We start from the raw sequence: 26071 nt of genomic DNA, 5'->3' as shown, positions 1-26071 counted from the left end.
TGTATTTGTATTAATTAATTATTGATCTTCGGGATAGTAATTAATTGCTCAAGGGTAATCACGAGTGATTACCTCTCTCCTAGTACTTCGGACATTGTAATTTGAGTAAACTATCGTTGGGCGATAGTAACTGATAACGTAGTTAACGTAACTAGTACAGAGATTAATCAGCTGTCTGGAAGTACAGGGATTAATGGAGATTACTCACTGAATGTTCGACGGGTAGAGTGTTTGTGTAATTTCCGAGTTACTAGTGACAGTTGTAAGTTTGATTGTCTGTGAGAAGACAAGATTAAGTTAACATAAAAGTTACTTTGTTATTAACGTAATCAATTTGTTATTGATTGTTGATTCGTGCGACGGACGATGTGTTAACGTAAGATTTAATTGTGGAGGGTTGCTGGAGTGCCAGTAACCTCATTAGTCATTGTCATGTCATTGATAGGCTACTAATTTGATTGCATTGCAACCGCAATTGCAGGTGAGGACTGCAAGAAGCGTAGAGTACTGATAGGAGGTTGTTGGAGACGTGTCTCATAACCTACCTTGCTGATGTTGCATAGTGATTATAGATTAGAATGTCTTGCTTGCTTGATTGATTCCTCTGTGTTCACTCAGTATGTTCAAGTTAGTTCATTATGAGTGTTGTTGCCTGCCTGGCTGCATGCTGACGTGGCCGTTTTGCCATGGGGGGCCTGGCTATTCCTCCTGTGTTGCGGGTAAATTCCGTGGGACTGGAATTCACGTGTAAGGCTGGTTATCCGGCCGTTGAGTTAGTTATGTGTGACATGCTTCGTGTCCCGGTGGAAGCTGTGTATGGCGTTGAGCTTCTTACGGCCCACCGGGTGATTGTCAAGTTCGTGGGGGAGGAGGGGTATCGGGACTTCCTCCGGCGGAACGAGGGGCGTTCATTGCAGTTGCCGGATGGCGCCGGCTCCGTTACGATCTCGGACCGAAGTGGTGCACTGACATGTCAGTGTGCACGGTGCGCCCCTGGAGTTCCCTGAAAACCTTCTCCGGCACTTCTTCGGGAGGTATGGTGTAGTCATCAGTGTGCGGGTGAACAAGCTGTCCTCGGGGAAGTATGCTGGGAAGCAGACGAACGTCCGTACATTAGGTATGCGCCTGCGGTCGGATATCCCATCTTCTGTCCGGCTGCTGGGCTACTACGTTCGGGTGTACTATGCCCGGCAGCCCCGTACTTGTTTCCGGTGTGGCCAGTTGGGGCATCAGGCTGCCGGGTGCTCTGAGACACCTGCTGCACCCGTTAATTTATTCCGCGAGGAGGATTTCCCGCCGCTCCCTCAGGGCGTGGATTCCGGAGATGAAGTGGAGCAGGTCCCAGTCGCTGCTGATGCGGCCCCTCCTGCGTCACCCGACATGCCCCCGGTGCTTGTTGCCCCTCAGCCGAGTGCGTCTGCGTCTTCCTCGACTCCTGCTGCTGTGCCTGGTCCTGCACCCTCGGCAGGTGTTCCAGCTGTGTTGGGTGTTGGGGGTGCTGCGGAGCATCCTGTTGTGTGCGGCCCGGTTCCCCATGTGGTTGAGGCTGCTGAAGTACTGCGAAGGGCGTTGGTTCGCCCGGTTCGTAAGGGCCGTGGTTCTGGGTCCGCCTCCGGCTGTGAGGATGTGCGGCCAGTGCCCAAGCGTTCTAGGCGCTCTTCTACTGCTTGGGCTGATATGGAGGACTACGACGCGGGCGGAGCTTCGGGAGATGGTGTGGCGATCCCGGGTGCCTCGTGCTCTACGACGCTGGTGGTGGCTGATGTCCATGTGTCGGCTGTTGACGATGATTGTGCGTCTACTTTACCTCCTGTTCTTTCTCCTGCAGAAGGTTCTCCGCAGTGGGTGGTGGTTGCTCCTACGGGCGTGGATGGTGTGGATCCTGGTGCGAGCCGAGGCATCAAGCTGGTGCTGACAAAGGATGCCAAGCGTGGGGGGTCCCAGCAGGTGCAACGTTCAGTGGTTGCCGAGGGGCCCTGTGAGGCAGCTGAGGAGGCTCCCAGTGTGCTGCCCATTGCCCGGCCTCTTGGGAAGGAGCCTCTCCCTCTCATCTTGGCCTCCAAAGTGGCGATTGATGCTGACCATCCGTTGCATTTTGAAATTGTTGACCGTGTGCGTCCTGCTCCGTGGTGCCCTTCTACCATCTGGATTCGTCGGGCTAAGTGTTTTATTGTGGGTGTGCCAGAGTTAATGCCCGATCCTCGTACGCTCAATAGTGACCATGTTTCGGAGGACATTATGTTACTTTGGGAAGCGTACTGTATTCGCTTCCCTGCGGAAGAGTGGCCGGACAAGTATGAGATCTTTTCGTAGTCTGTGTGCTTGCTGTGTGTTTTCTTTTTCTTTTGTTTTCTTGTGTTTTTGATGTTGGCCCTTCAGGCCGAGGTGTTTAGTGACTTGTGTTTCTGCCTGATTTTTTATTGTAATTGGCCTCGCCTTTTGTTACGGGGCGTTAATGTATTGATTTTCTGTTGCTTTACCTGTTGCCTCTTGTTGTATGTTTTGTTTTTTGGAGGTGTTGTTTTGTACTGTGATTGCTGGATTGCCATTGTATTCTGTTTTGTGCTTTGATGTATGCTGTATTTTTTATGTTTTGTGTATGTGTTTTGTTGTGCTATGCTGTTTTGTTGTGCTCTGCTGTCGGCCCTTCTGGCCGGTGGTCTATTGTTTTCCTTTATGTATTCTGTATTTTTATTTTTTTTAATTTGCATGCTCTGCATGTAAAAATAAAAAAAAAAAAAAAAGTTAGTTCATTATGCAGCCTTCGCGGCTGGTGTCTAACTGTCAGTGAAAGTGTCACAAGAAGGATTTCGAGTAACGTCATTGATATTCCTTTCGTTGTTGTAGTAGTTAGTACTTTATTGAATAAATTGTGTTGTTATGTTGAACACTGTCTTTTCGTTACACCCCACACATTTTATTGCACTACTTAGGTTGTGCCACTCGCTTGTTAAATTGAGACTGCTTCATGATTTTAGAGCTGAATTCATACCACTACACAACAAGAAATTCAGTTGTGAGAACCCAGGATTTACTTGTTAGATTCGCTCCGGTGAATGACGAAGGTCAACGGATAAGTGGAGGGGATTTCAACTTTTTGAGGTCTCGGCGTTAGTTTGTGCCTAGTCAATGGTCTGATATGGTCCCAGAGTGAGGAATGAGCTGTTTACAACACTTGATGTGTTAGCTAAGCAAGTCCTTCCTCAGGCGACCCATCTAGACTTTCATGTAAAGTCGACGGATGTATATTTGAATATCACGACAGGAATAAGAATAAAGGAGTTAAGGATTTTTTTAGAAAGTGTCCAAAATTCAAATACCATTTTCACAATTCCATACCCAACCTTTCACAAAGACTACATGTTAATTTTAATGTGAAACAAGGTGATCTCTGATGCTTGTTCATTGTGCTAGGGTGATCGTTCCTAAAACCCGTTCAATGTTTATATAAGAGCTCCATAAACCCATCCATAGTGTTTATATGAGAGCTCTTGAAACCCATTCATAGTGCTCATATGAGAGCTCCTGAAACCCATTTATAGTCCTCATATCAGAGCTCCTGAAACCCACTTATTGTGCTCATTTCAGATATCCTGAAACCCATTAATAGTGCTCATATCAGAGCTTCGGAAATCCCTTCACGCTGCTCGGAGAAAAGCTCCAGCGGAACATAGATAGAATGCATCATGAAGAGTGTGTTAGAACACAAGCAAACAGATGGCGAGTTTTGTTAGTTTGACCAGAGGAGCGGGCAATAACTTTGTGTCTTCTGCTACATCAAAATATTAGATGAGCCACGACCTGCTAAATTATATGATATTCCAACAATTATTTATATAAATCACCCATGATTCTCTATGGTTAGTAATGAGGGTGGTTATGCCTTATTGGTAAAGGCAGCTGCTTACAATCTCAAGGATTGCCGCATTTATTGAGACAACTTTTGTTAGTTGTTTTGTTTTTTATTAACACATTTGGGTACATTTGCATTTGTGCAGCTGCCCTAGACTATATGACGAGGAGCACAGTGTGTGTCAAAAACTAGCTGCCCTAGACAATATGACGAGGAGCACAGTGTGTGTCAAAAACTAGCTGCCCTAGACTATATGACGAGGAGCACAGTGTGTGTCAAAAACTAGCTGCCCTAGACTATATGACGAGGAGCACAGTGTGTGTCAAAAACTAGCTGCCCTAGACTATATGACGAGGAGCACAGTGTGTGTCAAAAACTAGCTGCCCCAGACTATATGACGAGGAGCACAGTGTGTGTCAAAAAACTAGCTGCCCTAGAATATATGAAGGGTAGAACAGTAGTAGTAATAAGGATGACATATCAGTGCACCCGGGGTTGTGGTGTGCCCCTGGGGGTGTGGTGTGCCCCCGGGGGGTGTGGTGTGCCCCGGGGAGTACTGTGCCCCTGGGGGGTGTAGTGTGCCCCCGGGGGTGTGGTGTGCCTCCAGGGGTGTGGTGTGCCCCTGGAAGAGTTGTGTACCCCCGGGGGGTGTGGTGTGCCCCCGGGGGGTGTGGTGTGCCCCCAGGGGTGTGGTGTGCCACTGGGGGTGTGGTGTGCCCCCCGGGGAGTGGTATGCCCCCGGGGGTGTGGTGTGCCCCCAGGGGTGTGGTGTGCCCCCCAGGAGTGTGATGTGCCCCCCGGGGGTATGGTGTGCCCCCGGGGATGTGATGTGCCCCTGGGGGTGTGGTGTGCCCAACGGGGGTGTGGTGTGCTCCCGGGGGTGTGGTGTGCCCCCGGGGGTGTGGTGTGCCCCCCAGGGGTGTGGTTTGTCCCCCGGGGGTGTGGTGTGCCACCGGTGGTTTGGTGTGCCACCCGGGGTGTAGTGTTTTGCGCCCAGGAAAATAGACATCTTAGCAGTGATTTTTTCATTTTTTGGGAAAATCATCGCTGATGTGTCAGGGGATCCAGGGAGAAATTGATCAGAGTTTAAGTTTCCGCTGATGCTTCACCCGTTTAGGACCGATTTTTTTCAGAGTTTTTACTCCTCACTCTGTCACACCCATTAATGACTTAAATATTTTCAGAGTATAGTTTAAGACTAAAAAATTTTCAGAGACCATTTTCTGAGAATATGGTCTTAGAAGTTTTGTTAAGGAAAATAGCCCTCTTAGCAGTAACTTTTCAGAGATTAGTTTAAGACTGAATTTTTTTCAGAGTTTAGTTTAAGAAAGACATATGTGAGAGACCAATTTAAGACCAAAATTTAGCATAATAATTTTTAAGACTGGAATTTGTCAGAGACCAGTTTTAAGAACAAAATTTGACAGAGTTCATTTTATGACCGAAATTTGTATCTGAGTTTTAATCCTCGCTGTAGTCAAGAATTAGTAGACCTTGACTGTATGATTTAATTAGTACAGTCAGTCAAGAAGTAGGTGACCTTGACTTTATGATGGGGGAGTACAGAGTGTGCCAAGAACCATCTGCCCTATACTTTATAAAGGGTAGTATAGAGCATCACAAATAATGGTATCCCTTGAATATATGAACCGGAGTTCAGAGTGTGTCAATAACTATATGCCCTTCAACTAAATGAAGAAAAGTACAGAGTATGTCAAGAACTAGCTGCCCTAGATTATATGAAGGGGCGTGTAGAGTGTTTCAAGAACTAGCACCATACCTCAAAGGTATGGTGTGCCCCTGGGGGTGTTGTGTGCCCCTGGGGGTGTGGTGTGCCCCCGGGGATTTGGTGTGCCCCTGGGGGTGTGGTGTGCCCCGTAGGGGTGTAGTGTGCCCCCGGGGGTGTGGTGTGCCCCCGGGGTTGTGGTGTGCCCCCGGGAGTGTGGTGTGCCCCCAGGGGTGTGGTGTGCCCCTGGAAGAGTGGTGTGCCCCTGGGGGTGTGGTGTGCCCCCCGGAGGTGTGGTGTACCCCTGGGGGTGTGGTGTGCCCCCGGAAGTGTGGTGTGCCCACGGGGGTGTGGTGCGCCCCTGTGAGAGTAGAGTGCCCCCAAGGGTGTGGTGTGCCCCCCGGGGGTGTGGTGGGCCCTCTGGGGTGTGGTGTGCCCCTGGAGATGTGGTGTGCCCCAGGGGGAGTGGTCTGCCCCTGGGGTAGTGGTGTGCCCCCCGGGAGTGTGGTGGTGGGCCCCCGGACGTGTGGTGTGCCCCTGAGGGTGTGGTGTGCCCCCCGGGGGTGTGGTGTGCCCCCGGGGGTGTGGTGTGCCCCTGGGGGTGTGGTGTGCCCCGTAGGGGTGTAGTGTGCCCCCGGGGGTGTAGTGTGCCCCCGGGGGTGTGGTGTGCCCCTGGGAGAGTGGTGTGCCCCTGGGGGTATGGTGTGCCCCCCGGAGGTGTGGTGTACCCCCGGGGAGTGGTGTGCGCCTGGGGAGTGGTGTGCCCCTCGGGGCGTGGTGTGCCCCCGGGGGTGTGGTGTGCCCCTGGGGAGTGGTGTGACCCCGGGGGTGTGGTGTGCCCCCGGGGGTGTGTTGTGCCCCTGGGGGTGTGGTGTGCCCCCGGGAGTGTGGTGTGCCCCCGGGGTTGTGGTGTGCCCCCGGGGGTGTGGTGTGCCCCTGTGAGAGTGGTGTGCCCCCGGGGATGTGGTGGGCCCCTGGGGTGTGGTGTGCCCTAGGGGTATGGTGTGCCCCGGGGGAGTGGCGTGCTTTTGAGGGAGTGGTGTGCCCCCGGGGGTGTGGTGTGCCCCCGGGTGTGTGGTGGGCCTCCTGGGATGTGGTGTGCCCTTGGGGTATGGTGTGCCCCTGGGGATGTGGTGTGCCCCTGGGGGAGTGGTGTGCCCCTGGGGGTGTGGTGTGCCCCCCGGGGGTGTGGTGGTGGGCCCCCCGGAAGTTTGGTGTGCCCCTGGGGGTGTGGTGTGCCCCCGGGGATGTGGTGTGCCCCTGGGGAGTGGTATTCCCCCGGGGGTGTACTCACCTAGTTGTACTCACCTAGTTGTGCTTGCGGGGGTTGAGCTCTGGCTCTTTGTTCCCGCCTCTCAACTGTTAATCAACAGGGGTACAGATTCCTGAGCCTATTGGGCTCTATCATATCTATACTTGAAACTGTGTATGGAGTCAGCCTCCACCACATCACTTCCTAATGCATTCCATTTGTCAACCACTCTGACACTAAAAAAGTTCTTTCTAATATCTCTGTGGCTCATTTGGGCGCTCAGTTTCCACCTGTGTCCCCTTGTGCGTGTGCCCCTTGTGTTAAATAGCCTGTCTTTATCTACCCTATCAATTCCCTTCAGAATCTTGAATGTGGTGATCATGTCCCCCCTAACTCTTCTGTCTTCCAGCGAAGTGAGGTTTAATTCCCGTAGTCTCTCCTCATAGCTCATACCTCTCAGCTTGGGTACTAGTCTGGTGGCAAATTTTTGAACCTTTTCAAGTTTAGTCTTATCCTTGATTAGATATGGACTCCATGCTGGGGCTGCATACTCCAAGATTGGCCTGACATATGTGGTATACAAAGTTCTGAATGATTCTTTACACAAATTTCTGAATGCCGTTCGTATGTTGGCCAACCTGGCATATGCCGCTGATGTTATCCTCTTGATATGTGCTGGAGGAGACAGGTCTGGCATGATATCAACTCCCAAGTCTTTTTCTTTCTCTGACTCCTGAAGAATTTCCTCTCCCAGATGATACCTTGTATTTGGCCTCCTGCTTCCTACATCTATCTTCATTATATTACATTTGGTTGGGTTAAACTCTAACAAACACTTGTTCGACCATTCCTTCAGTTTGTCTAGGTCTTCTTGAAGCCTCAAACAGTCCTCTTCTGTCTTAATCCTTCTCATAATTTTGGCATCGTCTGCAAACATTGAGAGAAATGAATCTATACCCTCCGGGAGATCATTTACATATATCAGAAACAAGATAGGACCGAGTACAGAGCCCTGTGGGACTCCACTGGTGACTTCACGCCAATCGGAGGTCTCACCCCTCACCGTAACTCTCTGCTTCCTTTTGCTTAGGTACTCCCTTATCCACTGGAGCACTTTACCAGCTACACCTGCCTGTCTCTCCAGCTTATGTACCAGCTTCTTATGCGGTACTGTGTCAAAGGCTTTCCGACAATCCAAGAAAATGCAGTCCGCCCAGCCCACTCTTTCTTGCTTAATCTGTGTTACCTGGTCATAGAATTCTATTAAGCCAGTCAGGCAAGATTTACCTTCCCTGAACCCATGTGTTGGATTTGTCATGAAGTCCCTTCTCTCCAGATGTGCTACCAGGTTTTTTCTCACGATCTTCTCCATCACCTTGCATGGTATACAAGTCAAGGATACTGGCCTGTAGTTCAGTGCCTCTTGCCTGTCGCCCTTTTTGTATATTGGGACCACATTCACCGTCTTCCATATTTCTGGTAGGTCTCCTGTCTCCAGTGACCTACTATACACTATGGAAAGTGGCAAGCAAAGTGCTTCTGCACACTCTTTCAGTACCCATGGCGAGATCCCGTCTGGACCAACAGCCTTTCTAACATCCAGGTCCAGCAGGTGTCTCTTGACCTCTCTCGTAATTTCAAACTCTTCCAAGGCCGCCTGGTTTACTTCCCTTTCTCCTAGCACAGTGACCTCACTTTGTTCTGTTGAGAAGACCTCTTGGAACCTCTTGTTGAGTTCATCACACACCTCTTTGTCATTCTCTGTAACCTGTTCTCGCCTGTTCTAAGTTTCACTACCTGTTCTTTCACTGTTGTTTTCCTTCTGATGTGACTGTGGAGTAGCTTTGGTTCGGTCTTGGCTTTGTTTGCTATATCATTTTCATAACTTTTCTCTGCTTCTCTTCTCACCCTGACATACTCATTCCTGGTTCTCTGGTATCTCTCTCTGCTTTCTGGTGTTCTATTATTCCGGAAGTTCCTCCACGCCCTTTTGTTCAGTTTCTTTGCTTCCATGCATGCCCTATTATACCATGGATTCTTCTTTTGCTTCTCGGATTTTTCCTTTTGGGCCGGGATGTATCTGCTTACTGCCTCCTGACACTTTTGGGTGACATAGTCCATCATATCTTGTACAGACTTAGCTCTGAGGTCTGTGTCCCAAGTTATTTCCGTTAGGAAGCTTCTCATCTCCTCAAAATTCCCTTTCGGTATGCCAGCCTTTTGTTTCCTAGTTCTTTTTTGGGGGGGATAATTCCTAGCTCTACCAGGTACTCAAAGTTCAATACACTGTGATCACTCATTCCCAAGGGTGCTTCCATCTTGATTTCCCTTATATCCCACTCATTTAGGGTAAATATCAGGTCAAGCATTACTGGTTCATCCTCTCCTCTCATTCTTGTTGGATCCTTGATGTGCTGGCTTTGAAAGTTTCTTGTTGCCATGTCCAGCAGCTTAGCTCTCCATGTTTCTGGTCCTCCATGCGGGTCTCTGTTCTCCCAATCTATCTTCCCATGGTTGAAGTCTCCCATGATTAGTAGTCCAGATCCATTCCTGCTAGCAACAGAAGCTGCTCTCTCTATTATGTTAATGGTGGCCATATTGTTTCTATCATATTCTTGTCTGGGTCTTCTGTCATTTGGTGGTGGATTATATATGACCACAACTATAATTTTTTGCCCTCCAGTTATTATTGTTCCTATTATGTAGTCACTGAAACCTTCACATCCCTGAACAACCAACTCCTCAAAATCCCAGCCTTTTCTTACCAGCAAAGCTACACCACCTCCACCTCTTCCTTCTCTCTCTCTTTCCTCATAACATAATAGTCCTGTGGGAACACTGCATTTGTTATTGTTTTCGTCAGCCTTGTTTCTGTGAGAGCTATTATGTCTGGGTTTTCCTCTAGTACCCATTCTCCAAGTTCATTTGCTTTATTTGTAATACCGTCCATGTTAGTGTACATTGCCTTGAGGCTCACTTTCTTCTGTCCCTTCTCAAATCTCCTCCTTGGTGAATGTTCTGCTGGTGGAGGAAGCTGTGCCATGGGTGTGAGGATTTGTGAGGTTTATACCAGGGTTGCAGAGGATACTGGGATGAGGGGTGGGGGGTCAAGTGAAGGGGGAAGGACAGGGAGGGTATGGGCTGAACGGGGCGGGAGGACAGGAAGGAAAGGGGGGTTTTCTATGCAGAGTAGGGTGGTGAGGTTGCCTTCCCCGCTGGTGTTACTGGGTAGCTGGTTGTGGGTTCCCCCCTCGCCTCTGGGGGTGATGTGTTGGGAGCTGTGGTTTCCTGGTTTTCCCCTCTCACCCTGCGCTTCTTCCTTGCTTCTGCCACCATGGCCCTCTCCTTCCTCGTCATGTCCCTCTGGAGGAATACTTTTTTGAATTCTCCCACATGTTGCAGGTGGCTTTTCTTTGTTAGAATCGTGTCCTTTGTGTTCTCGTTTGCAAACACTATCTGTAACACATGGTTTCGGTCTTTTTTGTACCAGCTTAACCTGAAAACCTTCTCAATGCTATGCTCAGCCCCTTCCATGTCTAGTGCCTTCAGTATTTCATTCACTGCCGCTTTGTCCTTATCATTCCACTCTTTTCTATTAGAGCCTTCCTACTCTTTAATACCTACAGCTACCACTGCTCTTTTCCTTTCCAGCAGCTGGCTAGTGGAGCGTGCCGCTTCCTGTGAGGTGGCTGCTTTCATGGCTACCTCCATCACTGCAGACATTACTTCAGAGGTTTTTTTTTAGTATTTCTGCAAATGTTGCTTTTAATGTGTCATTCTCTTCCAAAGTACTATTACCACCTTCTCCCCGGGTGGTTATCTGAGTCTCAGCATCGATACTGTTCTCTTTGAGGGATCTAATCTCCTCCTTTGCTGCTGTCAGCTCTCTTTTTAGGTTGCTTATTTCATTCTACATTTCCTGTATCCTTTCCTGCATCTCACTCCTGATGTCCTCCAGAAACTGGGTGAACATTTCCTTCATTTCGTCGCCTGAACTTTTCCCTGTTCCCCTGTTACTTCTGGCTGTCATGCTTGACCCTGTTCCTAGTTGTGCCGTGATAGGATTCGTCAGACGGGCAGAGTGGGGTGGGGGAGAGAGAGATAGAGAAGGAGAGAGAGAGAAAGAGATAAAGAGAGAGATAGATAGAGAGAGGGAGGGAGGGAGAGAGAGAGATAAAGAGAGAGATAAAGAGAGAGGGAGGGAGAGAGAGGAGAGAGAGGGGGAGAGTATGTGTAAGGGGGATGCGGGGGACTGGGGGGTGGGGGGCGTTGGTGGCGACCAGGTCAGGTCAGGTCAGATGCGGGGTAAGAGAGGAGGTGGGGAATAGTAGGGGTTTGGCTCTTTCCACAAAAGGTCTTAATCCTTTCTTCCCTGACTGAACGTTTGTGTGTGCGTATGTGTGTGCGTTTTTGCGTGTGCGTGCGTGCATACGTACGTGGGTGTGCGTGCCTGTGCGTGCGTGCGTGCGTGTGTCACAGTTCCCTTAAGCGTTACCCCTACCTAAATGAGCCACGTTGAGAATTTAAATATATATGATATCGTGAACAAGAATTTTATAATATTTTACTTCGCACTGTACACCTGATTAATTGACCAGAGAGGGGGTACATACCAGTGGTGTGCACCCGAGGGTGTGGTGTGCCCCTGGGGAGTGGTGTGCCTCCGGGGGTGAGGTGTGCACCCGGGGGTGTGGTGTGCCCCTGGGGGTGTGGTGTGCTTTCGGGGGTGTGATGTGCCCCCGGGGGTGTGGTGTGTCCCCGGGGGTGTGATGTGCCCCCAGGGGTGTGGTGTGCCCCTGGAAGAGTGGTGTGCCCCTGGGGGTGTGGTGTGCCCTCGGGGGTGTGGTGTGCCCCCGGGGGTGTGGTGTGCCCCCGGGGGTGTGATGTGCCCCCAGAGGTGTGGTGTGCCCCCGGGGAGTGGTGTGCCCCTGGGGAGTGGCGTGCCCCTCGGGGCGTGGTGTGCCCCCGGGGGTGTGGTGTGCCTCTGGGGGTGTGGTGTGCCACTGGGAGTGTAGTGTGTCCCGGGGGAGTGGCGTGCCCTTGGGGGAGTGGTGTGCCCCCGGGGGTGTGGTGTGCCCCCGGGGGTGTGGTGTGCCACTGGGAGTGTGGTGTGTTTTGGGGGATTGGTGTGCCCTCGGGGATGTGGTATGCTCCCGTGGGTGTGGTATGACTCCAGGGGTGTGTGTGACCCCCAGGAGTGTGATGTGCCCCCGGGGGTGTGGTGTGCCCCGGGGATGTGGTGTGCCCCCGAGGGTGTGGTGTGCCCTTGGGGGTGTTGTGTGTGCCTGGGGGATTGGTGTGCCCTCGGGGGTGTAGTATGCCCCCGGGGGTGTGGTGTGCCCCCAGGGGTGTGGTGTGTCCCCCGGGAGTGTAATGTGCCCCCGGGGATATGGTGTGCCCCCGGGGGTTTGTTGTGCCATCCGGGGGTGTGGTTGCCCCTGGGGGTGTGGTGTGCCCCCTGGGGTGTGGTGTGCCCCCGGGGGCAAGGTGTGCCCCTGGGGGTGTGGTGTGCCCCCTGGGGTGTGGTGTGCCCCCCGGTGGTTTGGTGTGCCCTTAGGGGTGTGGTGTGCCCCTGGGGGTGTGGTGTGCGCCTAAGGGATTGGTGTGCCTTCGGGGGTGTGGTATGCCCCCGGGGGTGTGGTATGCCCCAAGGGGTGTGGTGTGTCCCCCTCAGGGGTGTGATGTGGCCCCCGGGGATGTGGTGTGCCCCCGGGGATGTGATGTGCCCCTGGGGGTGTGGTGTGCCCAACACGGGTGTGGTGTGCCACCGGGGGTGTGGTGTGCCCCCAGGGGTGTGGTTTGCCCCTGGGGTATGGTGTGTCCCTGGGGATGTGGTGTGCCCCTGGGGGAGTGGAAGCCCTTGGGGGTGTTGTGTGCCCCCCGGGGGTGGGCTGGTGGGCCCCCGGGATTGTGGTGTGCCCCTGGGGGTGTGTTGTGCCCCCGGGGGTGTGGTGTGCCCCTGGGGGTGTGTTGTGCCCCCGGGTGAGTGGCGTGCCCCTGGGGGAGTGGTGTGCCCCCGGGGTGTGGGGTGTCCCCGAGGGTGTGGTGTGCCCTTGGGGGTGTGGTGTGTGCCTGCGGGATTGGTGTGCCCTCGGGGGTGTAGTATGCCCCCGGGGGTGTGGTGTGCCCTAGGGGTGTGGTGTGTCCCCCGGGAGTGTGATGTGCCCCCGGGGGATGTGGTGTGCCCCCGGGGGTTTGGTATGCCATCCGGGGATGTGGTTTGCCCCTGGGGGTGTGGTGTGCCCCCTGGGGTGTAGTGTGCCCCCGGGGGCAAGGTGTGCCCCTGGGGGTGTGGTGTGCCCCCTGGGGTGTGGTGTGCCCCCCGGTGGTTTGGTGTGCGCCTGGGGGTGTAGTGTGCCCTTAAGGGTGTGGTGTGCCCCTGGGGGTGTGGTGTGCGCCTGGGTGATTGGTGTGCCTTCGGGGGTGTGGTATGCTCTGTGGGTGTGGTGTGCCCCCAGGGGTGTGGTGTGCCCCCCCAGGGGTGTGATGTGCCCCCCGGGGGTGTGGTGTGCCCCGGCGGATGTGATGTGCCCCTGGGGGCGTGGTGTGCCCCGGGGGTGTGGTGTGCCCTCAGGGGTGTGGTGTGCCCCCCGGGGGTGTGGGGTGCCCCCGGGGGTTTGGTGTGCCACCCGGGGGTGTGGTGTTCCCCCCGGGGGTGTGGTGTGCCCCCGGGGGTGTGGTGTGCCTCCTGGGGTGTGGTGTACCCTTGGGGTTGTGGTGTACCCCCTGGGGTGTTGTGTGCCCCCCGGTGGTTTGGTGTGCCTCTGGGGGTGTGGTTTGACCCTGGGGTTGTCGTGTACCCCCGGGGGTGTGCATGGTGTGCCCCGGATGTGTGGTGTGCGCTTGGGGGTATGGTGTGCCCCTGGGGGTGTGGTGTGCCCTCGGGGATGTGGGGTTCCCCGGGGTGTGGTGTGCTCCTCGGGGTGTGGTGAGCCTCCTGGGAGTGGTGTGCCCTAGGGGGTGTGGGGTTCCCCCGGGGGTGTGGTGTGCCCTCGAGGGTGTGGTGTGTCCCCGGGGGTGTGGTGTGCCCTTGGAGATGTGGTGTGCCGCTAGGGGTGTGTTATGCTCTCGGGGGTGTAGTGTGCCCCCGTGGGTGTGGTGCACAACCGGGGGTGTGGTGTGCCCTCGGGGTCGTGGTGTGCCCCCGGGGGTGTGGTGTGCCCCCCGGTGGTTTGGTGTGCCTCTAGAGGTGTGGTGTGACCCCGGGGGTGTCGTGTGCTCCCGGTGGTGTGGTGTGCCCCCGGATGTGTGGTGTGCCCTCGGGGGTGTGGTGTGCCCCCGGGGAGTGTGGTGTGCCCTCGGGAGTGTGGCGTGCCTCCGGGGGTGTGGTGTGCCTCTGGGGGTGTGGTGTGCCCCCTAGGAGTGGTGTGCCCTAGGGGGTGTGGGGTGCCCCCGGGGGTATGGTGTGCCCTCAGGGGTGTGGTGTGCCCCCGGGGGTGTGGTGTGCCCCTGGGGGTGTGGTGTGCTCTCGGGGGTGTAGTGTGCCCCCGGGGGTGTGGTGTGTAACTGGGGGTGTGGTGTACCCTCGGGGTTGTGGTGTGCCCTCAGGTTGTGGTGGGCCCCCCTGAGGTGTTGTGTGCCCCTCGGTGGTTTGGTGTGCCTCTGGGGGTGTGGTGTGACCCCGGGGGTGTGGTGTGCCCCCGGATGTGTGGTGTGCCCTCGGTGGTGTGGTGTGCCCTCGGGGGGTGTGGTGTGCCCTTGTGAGTGTGGTGGGCCCCCGTGGGTGTGGTGTGCCCCTGGAGGGTGTGGTGTGCCCCCGGGGAGTGGTGTGCCCTAGGGTGTGTGGGGTGCCCCCGGGGGGTGTGGTGTGCCCCTTGGGGTGTGGTGTGCCCCCTGGGAGTGGTGTGCCCTAGGGGGTGTGGGGTGCTCCCGGGGGTGTGGTGTGCCCCTGGGGATGTGGTGTGCCCTTATGGGTGTGGTGTGCTCTCAGGGGTGTAGTGTGCCCCCGGGGGTGTGGTGTGCAACCGGGGGTGTGGTGTGCCCTCGGGGGTGTTTTGTGCCCCCTGGGGCGTGGTGTGCCCTCTGTGCCCTCGGGGGTGTGGTGTTCCCCCGGGAGTGTGATGTGCCTCTGGGGGTGTGGTGTGCCCCCGGGGTGTGGTGTGCCCCTGGGGATGTGGTGTGCCCCTGGGGGTGTGGTGTTCTCCTCGGGGGTGTGGTGTGCCCCTCGGGGAGTTGGGTTCCCCCGAGAGTATGGAATGCTCTCCGTGGAGTGATGTGCCTTCCGGGTTGTTGCGTGCCCCGAGTGTGTGGGTTTGTGGTGTGCCACCACGGGCGTAGTGTGCCCTCAGGGGTGTGGTGTAGCCCCAGCACTTATTCGACCCGGGATCAACCACCAGTCCACACTCCACCCAGGACTAGCCTCCAGTCCACACTCCACTCAGGACCAGCCACCAGTTCTCACACCGCTCAGGACCAGCCACAGTCCTCACTCGACCCAGGACCAGCCACAGTCCTCACTCGACCCAGGACCAGCCACAGTACTCACTCCACCCAGGACCAGCCACAGTACTCACAGTACTCACTCGACCCAGGGCAGTAACAGTACTCACTCGACCCAAAGCCAGCCACAGTACTCACTCGACCCAGGGCAAGTATTCCCATCCCTTACTTCCATCAAGTTAGCCCCACAGACTTTATTAGTATATTTTACTACGTTTGTTCTGGCACAGCTGCGCATATAAGAGGAACAGTGTTGACGTGTTCTCACAGGTACGACGTTGATGAACAATGAACACGACATTAATGAACAATGAACACGTTGTTGACGAACAATGAAACACAAGAATAACGAAGCATAAACATATTCTATATAAAATTATATAATAATTAGCACTCTCCAGCAATTTGGAGTAATTCTGTCTTAGCACGAGATGGTACACCTAGTAACTCAAAAAATTTATTTATTATGGTTTCTTTTATACAAAAGAATGTACTTACTTATGCAGATGAGTTACAGCTTGAAGATACTGCTGTGGCTCAAATGGTTGTTCCAAGTGCATGGTAAAATATCCGCAATGGCGCCAAATTCCATGTTTGTTCATGGCTATCATGTCCTCTACCCTGCCATCGCCTGGGTGAAGCCACTTCACCTCCTGCACTTCATTCCTGAGGAAATATAATAATTACTTTAGAGAAACTTAGGAACCAAATATTGTTCAACAATGGGTGTAATTGTTTAAACATTCAGCAAAACACAAAGGTCAATTCTTCTGAAACATTTTCTTCTTGACATAGATACACATGTTCATCAAAATCAATGGCCACCACTCATTGTCAACAATTTGTTTGGGAGCGGGTTAGGATTATATGATTGCAGAGGGGAAGTGAGAGCTCCTGGTATGGGGAGCCGCCAGCCCCGGGCTTGGGAAGAAACCACCTTTCCACAGCCATCATTCAGTCTGTTTTGTTCGTAGACTCCTTCACCAACATGAACTTGTCAGCCTCAGGCAGCCCGATTCTTGGCGACGTTCTCCTAGTTTTCAGTCTAAGGCGCAGTAAATAATAATAATAAAGATAATAATAATAATAATAATAATAATAATAATAATAATAATAATAATAATAATAATAATTTATTCATAAGGAAATACAGTGGGTTGGTGAGATTACATAAGATTGGTATTTGTACATTCTTCTAAAGCCACTAACACGCACAGCGTTTCGGGCCGGTCCTTAATCTAACATTTCAGGTAAGATGAAATGGTACATTGCAGCCAAGTTTTTTATCAACAAATAACAACAATATAAATTGACAGAGGTGATTACACTGGTAAAGATGTATGTCTTAAGTATTAATATTGGAGTGTAAGTAGCACAAGATACAGTATGAGTTTGAAGCACAAGGTAGGAAACTATGAAAATTAAACTATGCTCGAAGTCTATTTCATCTCGATGTTGATTATTGGTGTCAGCTCCTGCATGAACACAGCCTCAAGCATAAGAAGCTTTCTACTGTCGTCGGTGCGTGTGATAACTGTCGTATCTTTCACTATGTCTTGACGATTAAGGATGGTGGTGTTGTAATATTGATAATGATGTTGCTTAATACCTCCTTGCAAAAAAAAGAGTAAGACGTCTACTCAGTGTAGTAGACGTCCTACACTTCATTGGATATATCCAATGATGTTACGGTATCGCCACCTTCATTGGAGTATGGAGTGGCGATTGCGGCGCCATCTATAGGAGGCCTGGTCGACGACCGGGCCGCGGGGGCGATAAGCCCCGGAAGCACCTCAAGGTACCCACCTCAGTTCCCCTGATATTGGACGCTACATGGACAACGCCATCTATTGGTGGTGGAGTGACAGCGATGAATGGCTCCTGTTTCCTGCCTTGATCAGACAGAGAGGTCGACATATAATAATAATAATAATAATAATAATTTGTATTTAGGTAAGGTACATACATAGAGAGATTTTACAAAGTTTGTTGGCTTTATAGATAGAGCTAGTACATACAATGCCTAAAGCCACTATTACGCAAAGCGTTTCGGGCAGTGATGACATGCATGGATGACCTCTGGTGGATGGCGGGTCACGATCAGCACCATGTGCTACAGAGCATAATGTCAACTCCCCGGTCAGTGAGTGTTACTTCATGGTTTCCCCAGTGTACCGTCCATCTAATTGATGACGTTTTATGTCCACAGAAGTGATATGTGGAGGTGATTGTATTGAGGAAGGCAGTTTACCTTGGGCAGTCCACATACTCTCAGCTTGGTCCCAGAAGAAGACTGAGTAAACCGCCTTCGATCAGGGCAGTGTGTTAGCTGCTAAATTAAACAGATGGTAGAGGTCGGCGTACTCCAGGATTTGCTTAGGAGAGTAACAGACGACAGTGAGGTGTCTAATTGTGAAACGCTGCTAGTAGGCTGCTAGAGGCTTCTGCCAGGGGTTAGCTACCCTTGTATATGGTTGTTTGTGACCCCTGACAGCGTGTTACTGAAGTCCTCTGCCAGTGGGTTGCTGGAGAGCGAAAGTGGGGTGAAAGCACCTCGTGAGACTGTCGGTGGACTGGCCCACGTAAACGATGAACTCGCCAGCGTTTGTCAGGTACATGTGTGCAAAGTACTGGGTGGTGGAAACGCTGGAGTAGGTGAACACTGCCAACGTAGTAGTGTCCTGATTGAAAGTACCTCTACTGTAAATATGTGTAGTCATAATCTGTTTTATTTAAGACATTTTTAACAGTGAAGGTGTAAATATATTGGTTAATTGTATAGTGTCTTGTTTATACCCCCCCCCCTTATTTCTTCTTTGCACTACTAGTTCTGAAAACGTACCACCAACTTGGGGTCGGATACTATACAAGAGGTTATAACATAAAGAACCCGGTCACTGACCCTAAGTGGCCGTAACAAATGATATCTGTTTACATTGAGTAGACGTAGGCATTAAGTAGACGTCTTACACTTTATTTGTAAGACGGAGGTATTAAACATCATTCTCAATACCACAACACTATCCTTAATCGCCAAGACATGGTGAAAGATAAGATAGTAATCACACGCATCGACGATCGTATGAGGGCTCGTATGCTTGAGGCTATGTTCATTCATGAGCTGATACCAATAATCAACATCCATATGAAATAGACTTCGAGCATGTAATTGTTCGATGGTCCTCAATTAACCCAGAGGGAAGATGTAAGACCTACATTGGCGGACAGCTAGAAGCCGGAGTCAGGATACAATCACCAGCTCACCCTACCCTTCCCCGCTCCCTACGCTTAAGGGGGTTAGGTGAATTGTAGAGTGAGGTGTACCCCGCACTAAATGACTAGATTTATCCATGTAAGCTGTAACTTCTGGCGGTTTACAAGGTTGTTGTTCTTTAACAACCTTGTAAGCCGCCAGAAGTTACAGCCCCCCCTCCTGTGCCAGGTAAGTCCACTACGGGCTCACCATATCTTGATCTTGAGGTTATCTTGAGATGATTTCGGAGCTTTAGTGTCCCCGCGGCCCGGTCCTCGACCAGGCCTCCACCCCCAGGGAGCAGCTCGTGACAGCTGACTAGCACCCAGGTACCTATTTTACTGCTAGGTAACAGGGGCATAGGGTGAAAGAAACTCTGCCCAATGTTTCTCGCCAGCGCCTGGGATCGAACCCGGGACCACAGGATCACAAGTCCAGCGTGCTGTCCGCTCGACCGACCGGCTCCCATAGCCCGTGCTACTTGAAACATTTTGTTCCTAGTATCTGAATCTAGAACAACAACAAATTGTAAGCCAAACGGGCTCACCATAGCCCATGTTATATGGACATTTCGTTCGGAGTAGCTAAATCTAAAACAACAACAGTAAGTCCCCCATGCCTCTCTTGTAAGCTGTATTCCCACACAGCTGCCGGCAAACAACTGTACACTCCAGGTTCTCCTGACAATTAGAGTCATTGCCAGAGAACATGACAGTGAAAGTGCGACTACTAGGAGTCTACAAGCACTCTGAGCACGAAATTGCAGCGGCAATTGACAAAGCAACATCAGTTGGAGCAGTTGACGTCCATATGCATGATACTGAAGTAATAAAGGCGGACCAATAGAAGGTCCTGGATACAGAACGCCGGGTCTCTCTATTGGAGGCGAACCTGTCACTGATTCCTCCCAGACAAATCACTGCCGGAAAGACAATATTTCTGAATAGGCTGAACCGCTGGTTACCGGGTGCCGACACAATAGTGCGGCAAGTGTACGAAGAAAACCCTACTCTGAAGGCAACGACAGCTCAACTCGTCAAGACAAACGACGCCACTCGACCCACGATGAAGATGACCTTCGAAACAGCAGAACAGGCCCAGGTAGCAGTGAAGAACGGGTTCAGGTGCTTTGGAATCGCCTCCTCCTCAAACCAGATCGCCATGAAGGTCGTCTGTTTTTCAACTCTACCCCCTCCCCATCCGGCCCGTTGGCGTCGTGAGGGGGCTTGGTGGACGGCTGCCGGAGTGTGATGCTCTGTGGGGCAGTCCTCTGTCCTTTTCTGGCCTTGCACTCCTGCTGCTGTCTTCTCTATTTGTGCCGGATCGCTTTTCCTTTTCCTTATGTTTCGTTTTTCTCCCCCTCTTCTCCTATCTGCTTGTCGTTACCTGCCAACCTTTTGCTTGTTTTAGATTATTTCTTTGGACTTCTTCTATTTTGACGCCCGGGTGCTTGAGGAGGCATACTCTTGCACTCGTAGAACTGTAATACCCAATGTCTCGAGCGAGGGGAACCTTTTATTGTCAATCCCCCTTTCGTCGCTGAACCCGATCTCGATGGACTGACGGTTCTTAAGGTGGCGTTTGTGGGGCGTATACTCACGACGCACCCCTAGGAGGCCCCGGAATGATCGGCGATAGCTTCCTGTTGGGTGTCCTGCCTCTAATTGTGGGTATGGGGGCACATTCGTGGATAAATTTTTCTCTTCGTTTCTATGTCGTTGAATGTTTCCGATGTACCCTCTCAGGCTCGTGGGGTGGGCGACCAAGCCCCCGAGTCGGCCTGTATTGGAAGACCAGGCTCTGTAGCTCCCGCGTTGGGCCCCGACCTTGCTCCTCCTTTGACCGTCCTGAATTCTTCCCCCAGCTCCCCTCCCTCCTCTGTGGTTGGGTCGAGCCTCCAGCCCCCGGTGGTGACCACTTCGTCCCCTGGTGCGGCTAAGTCTCTCGTTGTGACTACTGCGCCTTTTGACCCCTCTCTCTCTAGGGGTTCTCAACGCCGTTCGCGCCCCAGCCACACTCGCTCGATTCCTTCCCGTGCTGATGTGTATCAGGCCTTGTTTGGTCCTGCTTCATGGGCCAAATACTTTGATCTCCTCCCTCTTGATTCTGCTGCTCCTGACGATTTCTCCCTCCATCGGCATCTTGTAGATTCCGTGGATGCGTCTGTTACTTTCAACCCCACTCGTCTCGGTACACGTGTCGTTGCTGCTCCTTCTCAGGATGCAGCTTCCCGCTTGGCTGCCTTATCTTGCCTTGGCGAGATCCCTGTTCCCTCCAAGAACGTTCAGATGAATGCCAGTGTTGGCACTATTCTCCTCCCACCCCATGTTGCAACCGGTGTTCGGAATCTGCAGGATTGCCACGATGATATTCGGCATATCCTTGATGCCCAGGGCCATTCTGTCCTCCAGGTTGACTCGTTTACTCGTCCCCCTCGTGGTCGTCGCCGTCAACCCCTTCGCGTTGTGATGATCACCTTTGATGGTAGGACCCTTCCATCCTCTGTCATTCTTGCTGATGCTAGGTGCTCTGTCCAGGAGTATATTCCTTCTCCTCGACTTTGTAACAAGTGCTGGAGGTTTGGGCATGGTGCCCTCCGCTGCTCTGGGACTGTCTCTCTCTGTCCTTTGTGTGGGGGTGAAGGTCACTCTAAGTCGGAGTGCACTTCTCCCCAAGCTCGATGCCTCAACTGCGGTGAGGCCCATCCTACCTTCTCCCGTGCCTGTGTCCATTACAAGCTTGAGGCAGCCGTCCTCAACCTGAAGCACCGGGAGCGTTTATCTTTTCCTGGGGCGAGGTGCCAGGTTCGCCGGCTCTCGCCTTATACTAACATCTCTTATGCTCGCGTGTTGCGCTCTTCCTCTCCTCGTCCTTCCCCCCTTCCTCAGACTCACAACCGTTTCCGGGCCTTGGACCCTGATACGCCCACTGCCCCCTCCTCTGTCCCTTTGTGTTCTGTCCCGAGGGGTCCCCCTCCTGGTCCTCTGTCTGGGGTTCCCCTTCTTTCTACCCGGTCTGTCATGTATCCTGTGTCTTCTTCCTCGTCCCCCTCCGATCCTCCTTCCCGTCCTCTTCCTCCATCTATCGGCTCTCCTCGCCGCCTGTCGGTGCAGGCGGATGCCCATCGCTCTCCTAACGGCCGTCGTGTGTGCTCTCGTTCAGCTTCTCCTGTTGAGACACTGGAATCCGTTGCCCGGTACGTAGTTGCTGGGACACCAGTCTCTTTAAGTCAGAAGCGTAAGCCTGGCTCCTCTCCTTCCTCCTCCCCGGCAGGTAAGAAGGCTTCGCTTTCTTCCTCAGCCCCTACTTCTGGCTCTGTTGCTCCTTCCCCTCCCGTTTCAGTGATTGCGCCCCCTGTTCCTGCTATGGAGGTTTCTTTGGCCTCTGCTTCACTTTCGGTTGCTGCTCTTGCTGGGGTGCGCTCCCCTCTTTCTACTTCCCCTCTTCCTGCTGCTGTCCTTGACTGTTCCTCTCCATTGTCTCCTCCTCTTCCTCCTCCTCCTCCTCCTCCAGACCCCGCCCACCCACCTCTGATCGGTTCTCCCGTTTCCTTCCCTCAGTCTTTGCTCAGTTTACCCATGCCCCCTAACCCTGACTTTGCTGACCCTGATCCCGACCCTGATATTCTTTAACGTACTCTGTTGCTCTTTCGCCTTTGTTTCTTCCTTGTTTTCTGTTTTTGTCCTTTCTCTTCTCGTCGTTGTCCATTCTTCAATGGAACATTCGAGGTTATTACTCCAATTTCCTCGAACTCCAACTTCTGATTTCCCGGTTTACGCCCCTTTGTATCTGTCTCCAGGAGCCGATGCTTGGTGCTCGTCCTGGTCGTTTTCGTGGCTATTCCTTTCTCTTCCCCCCCCCGCGGCCGTTGCTGGGGTTTCTAATTCTTCTGCTCTCTTGATTCGTGCTGATGTTCCCTTTGTTCCTTTACTTTTTCCTTCGCCTCTCCATTGTTCTGCTGCTCGTGTCTTTGTGGGGAAATGGTACACAGTTTGTTCCATTTATCTCCCCCCGAGTGTCCCGCTCTCTCTTTCTGATTTGAAACACCTCCTAGACTCCTTGCCGAAGCCTGTGCTCCTGCTGGGTGACTTCAATTTTCGTCATTCTCTTTGGGGTGACGTTCTGACGAATAGCCGGGGTCGCCTTCTTGAGCCGTTTCTCCTCTCTTCTTCCCTGTCTCTTCTGAATTCTGGTGAGCCCACTCATTTGGACTCTCGGACTCGCACCCTTTCTTGTCTTGATCTTTCTCTCTGCTCTTCTTCTCTTTACTTAGATTTCACGTGGCAGGTTCTTGATGACCTCCATGGAAGTGATCATTTCCCCATCCTTGTTTCCTTTTTCTCTTTTCGCCCTTCCCTCTCTTTCCCTAGGTGGCAGTTTGCTAAGGCGGACTGGACCCTATTTACCCTGAGTGCTGCTCTCTCTGACCTCTCCCTTCTGCCTCTCGCTCGCGCTCTCCTCCTTTTTAATGACTGTCTTCAACGCTGCCCTCCGCTCTATTCCTCGCTCTTCCTCTCGGGGTCCACGGAAGTGCGTTCTCTGGTGGAATGCGGACTGTGCTCGGGCTGTCCGCTGTAAGTGTGAAGCCTGGAAGAGGCACCGCTGTAGGCAGATGACCGATTCTTTTCTTTTCTTTCAGAAAGCGAGTGCGGTGGCCCGTAGGGCCATCCGTACGGCTAAACGTGAATGTTGGGCATCTTATGTCTCAACAATTACGTCCGAAACCCCTCTGACCCAGATCTAGAAGCGTGTCCGCAAGATAGCGGGTAAATTCGTTCCCGATGTTACACCAGTCCTTCACCTCCATGATACTCTTGTGGCGGACCCGTTGCAGGTCGCTTCCGAACTGCGTTCCCACTTTTCTTCTGTTAGCTCTGGTCTTCATCTTCCCCAATCTTTCCTTCTTCGTAAACCTGTCCATGAGTCTCGTCCTTTAGATTTCTGCACTCATCTTCAGCTTCCCTATAATGATCCCTTCTCTCTCTCTGAACTTCGTTCTGCCCTGGCCCTCTGCGGTTCTATGGCGGCGGGCTCCGATGGTATTCATTATGAGATGCTTCGCCATCTCCCTCCGTGCACGTCTCAGTATTTACTGAGTCTGTACAATCGGATCTGGGAGTCGTCGTCAGTCCCTGAGGACTGGCTTGATGCCGTTGTCCTCCCTGTTCGCAAACCGGGGTCTCTGGGTACTTCCCCTAAGGACTTTCGCCCTATTGCTCTCACAAGTTGTGTCTGCAAACTCTTTGAACGTATGGTTAACGTTCATCTGATGTGGTTCCTGGAACACCATCACCTCCTCTTCCCTTCTCAATTTGGTTTCCACAAGTGCCGCTGCACGACAGATGTCCTGGTGAACTTGGAGGTCTATATTCGTACTGCTTTTGCTGCGAAGACCTCCGTTGTTGCCGTCCTTTTTGACCTGGAAAAGGCTTACGACACCACTTGGCGTTATCATATCCTATCTCAACTTCATTCTTTTGGCCTTCGTGGTCATCTCCCTCTCTTTCTCCGCAGCTTCCTCTCTCGTCGTTCCTTTCAGGTGCGCCTTGGTACCGCTCTCTCTGCCTCTTTTCAGCAATACGAAGGTGTGCCCCAGGGTAGTGTTCTGAGCACTACTCTTTTTCTGGTTGCCCTCAATGGTCTTCTTTCCTCTCTTCCTTCTGGTGTCTTCTCCGCCCTCTATGCCGATGATCTTACCCTTTGCTGTCAGGGTGATGATTCGCCTCTCCTTCAGCGCCGGCTTCAATTTGCAATTGCTGCCGTGTCGTCTTGGGCCACCGATCATGGCTTCAAGTTCTCTACTTCTAAGACTTGTGCCATGACTTTTACGCGGAAACGGGTCGTTCTTCGTCCCTCATTGTCACTTTATGGTCATCCCCTTGAATACAAAGATTCCGCGAAGCTTTTGGGGTTATTCCTTGACACTCGTTTGTCTTGGTCTCCCCATATCTCTTACCTCCGTGTTAAGTGCTCTAAGGCCCTTACCCTCCTTCGGGTCTTGTCCCATACTTCTTGGGGGGCAGATAGGTGCACTCTCCTTACTTTACATTCCTCTCTCGTCCTGTCTAAGCTCGATTATGGTTGCCCTGCTTGCTCGTCTGCTTCTCCTTCTACTCTTCGCCGTCTTGATGCTTTTCACCATACTGGGTTGCGCCTCAGTTCTGGTGCCTTTCGTTCGACTCCCATCCTTAGCTTGTATGTTGACACTGGCTTCCTGTCTCTCCAGGACCGCCGTGAGCGCTACAGTCTTCGCTATCTTGCGCGGTCCTTGCAACATCCTTCCTCTCGCCTCTGTCGTGCTTTAACTTTTACCCCTCCTGCGGTTCCCATTTCCTTTTCATAACCTCCCTCTTTCTGTCCGGTTATCTCGCCTACAGGATTCTCTTTCCGTTCGTATTTCTGATGTTTCTCCTCGTGTTGTTCCTTCTTTGTCCCCGTTGAGGGTCCCTCTTCCGCGGTTTTGTACATCCTTGACCCGTATCACTAAAGCTTTTACCCCTCCTACGGTTCTAAAACGCCTTTTCCTCGAGCACTTTTCTTCTCACTCCCGCTCCGTTTCTGTCTTCACCGATGGGTCTAAGTCAGCGGACGGTGTTGGCTACTCTGTTGTTTTTCCTGATCGCACTTATATGTGTCGCTTACCTCCGGAAACTAGCATCTTTACAGCGGAACTTTATGCTATTCTCTATGCTCTTCGTCTCCTGCTTTCTCGTTGTCAGTCTTCCTTTGTAGTTGTTGTTGACTCTCGTAGTGCCCTCATGGCTCTCGGGTCCTTTAATCCGGTTCATCCAGTAGTTGTCGAGATCCAGCATTGGCTGTTTCTTGTTCACAGTAAATTTAAGTCGGTTGAGTTTTGTTGGGTTCCCAGCCATATTGGTGTGTCTTTAAATGAGCGTGCGGATGCTGCCGCCAAGGAAGCTGTCCACTCTTGTCCCATCTCTCGTAAAGGTATTCCGTATTCCGACTTTTACCCGGTTATCCATTCCTCAGTCCATACCCGTTGGCAGGCTTCTTGGTTGTCTGTTACTAGTAACAAGCTACGTACTCTTAAATGTTGTGTTTCCTCGTGGCCGTCCTCCTTCCACCGTAACCGGCGGTGGGAAACAGCTCTGGCGAGGTTGCGTATTGGCCATACTCGCTTAACCCATGGTCACTTGATGGAGCGCCGCCCTGCTCCTTATTGTCCTAGTTGCATTGTCCCTCTTACAGTCGTGCATGTCCTTCTTGAATGTCCTGACTTCCAGGACGAGCGTGTGTCTTGCTTTCCGACCGCCCCTCGCGGTCACCTGTCCCTCGGTAGAATTCTTGGTGACTCGGATACTTTTGATATCGTTCGCCTTATGCGTTTTTGTTCTCGTATTGGCATCCTTGGTGATATTAAGCGCCCTCTGATTATTTTGCGCATTTGATGGTGCTACATAGCCTTCCCGGTTTGGTGCCTTCTTTTGATAATTACTTACTTACTTTTCAACTCTATCTATCCATCAGTATATGTATCTATCTATCTATATCGTTCTGACTATCTTCCTTATCTATTCATCCATCCAT

The 26071-nt window shown here is 52.2% G+C and overlaps 1 protein-coding gene across 4 annotated transcripts in view; it reads right to left on the bottom strand.

The window, feature by feature from the left end:
• LOC123751090 (uncharacterized) overlaps positions 1–26071 on the bottom strand; it is a 270496-nt gene that overhangs the window by 131004 nt on the left and 113421 nt on the right. For all 4 annotated transcript variants that reach the window (XR_011229897.1, XM_069333102.1, XM_069333113.1 and 1 more), the window contains one exon: positions 15769–15936. Coding sequence is in view for 3 of the 4 variants with exons in the window: in XM_069333102.1 (XP_069189203.1) it covers positions 15769–15936 (168 nt within the window). In the remaining variant the exon portion in view is untranslated. The remainder of the gene's footprint in view (positions 1–15768; positions 15937–26071) is intronic.

Source organism: Procambarus clarkii, chromosome 4 (assembly GCF_040958095.1).
Source record: "Procambarus clarkii isolate CNS0578487 chromosome 4, FALCON_Pclarkii_2.0, whole genome shotgun sequence".
NCBI classification, from domain to species: domain Eukaryota; kingdom Metazoa; phylum Arthropoda; class Malacostraca; order Decapoda; family Cambaridae; genus Procambarus; species Procambarus clarkii.
This window is presented reverse-complemented; position numbering and strand designations above follow the sequence as displayed.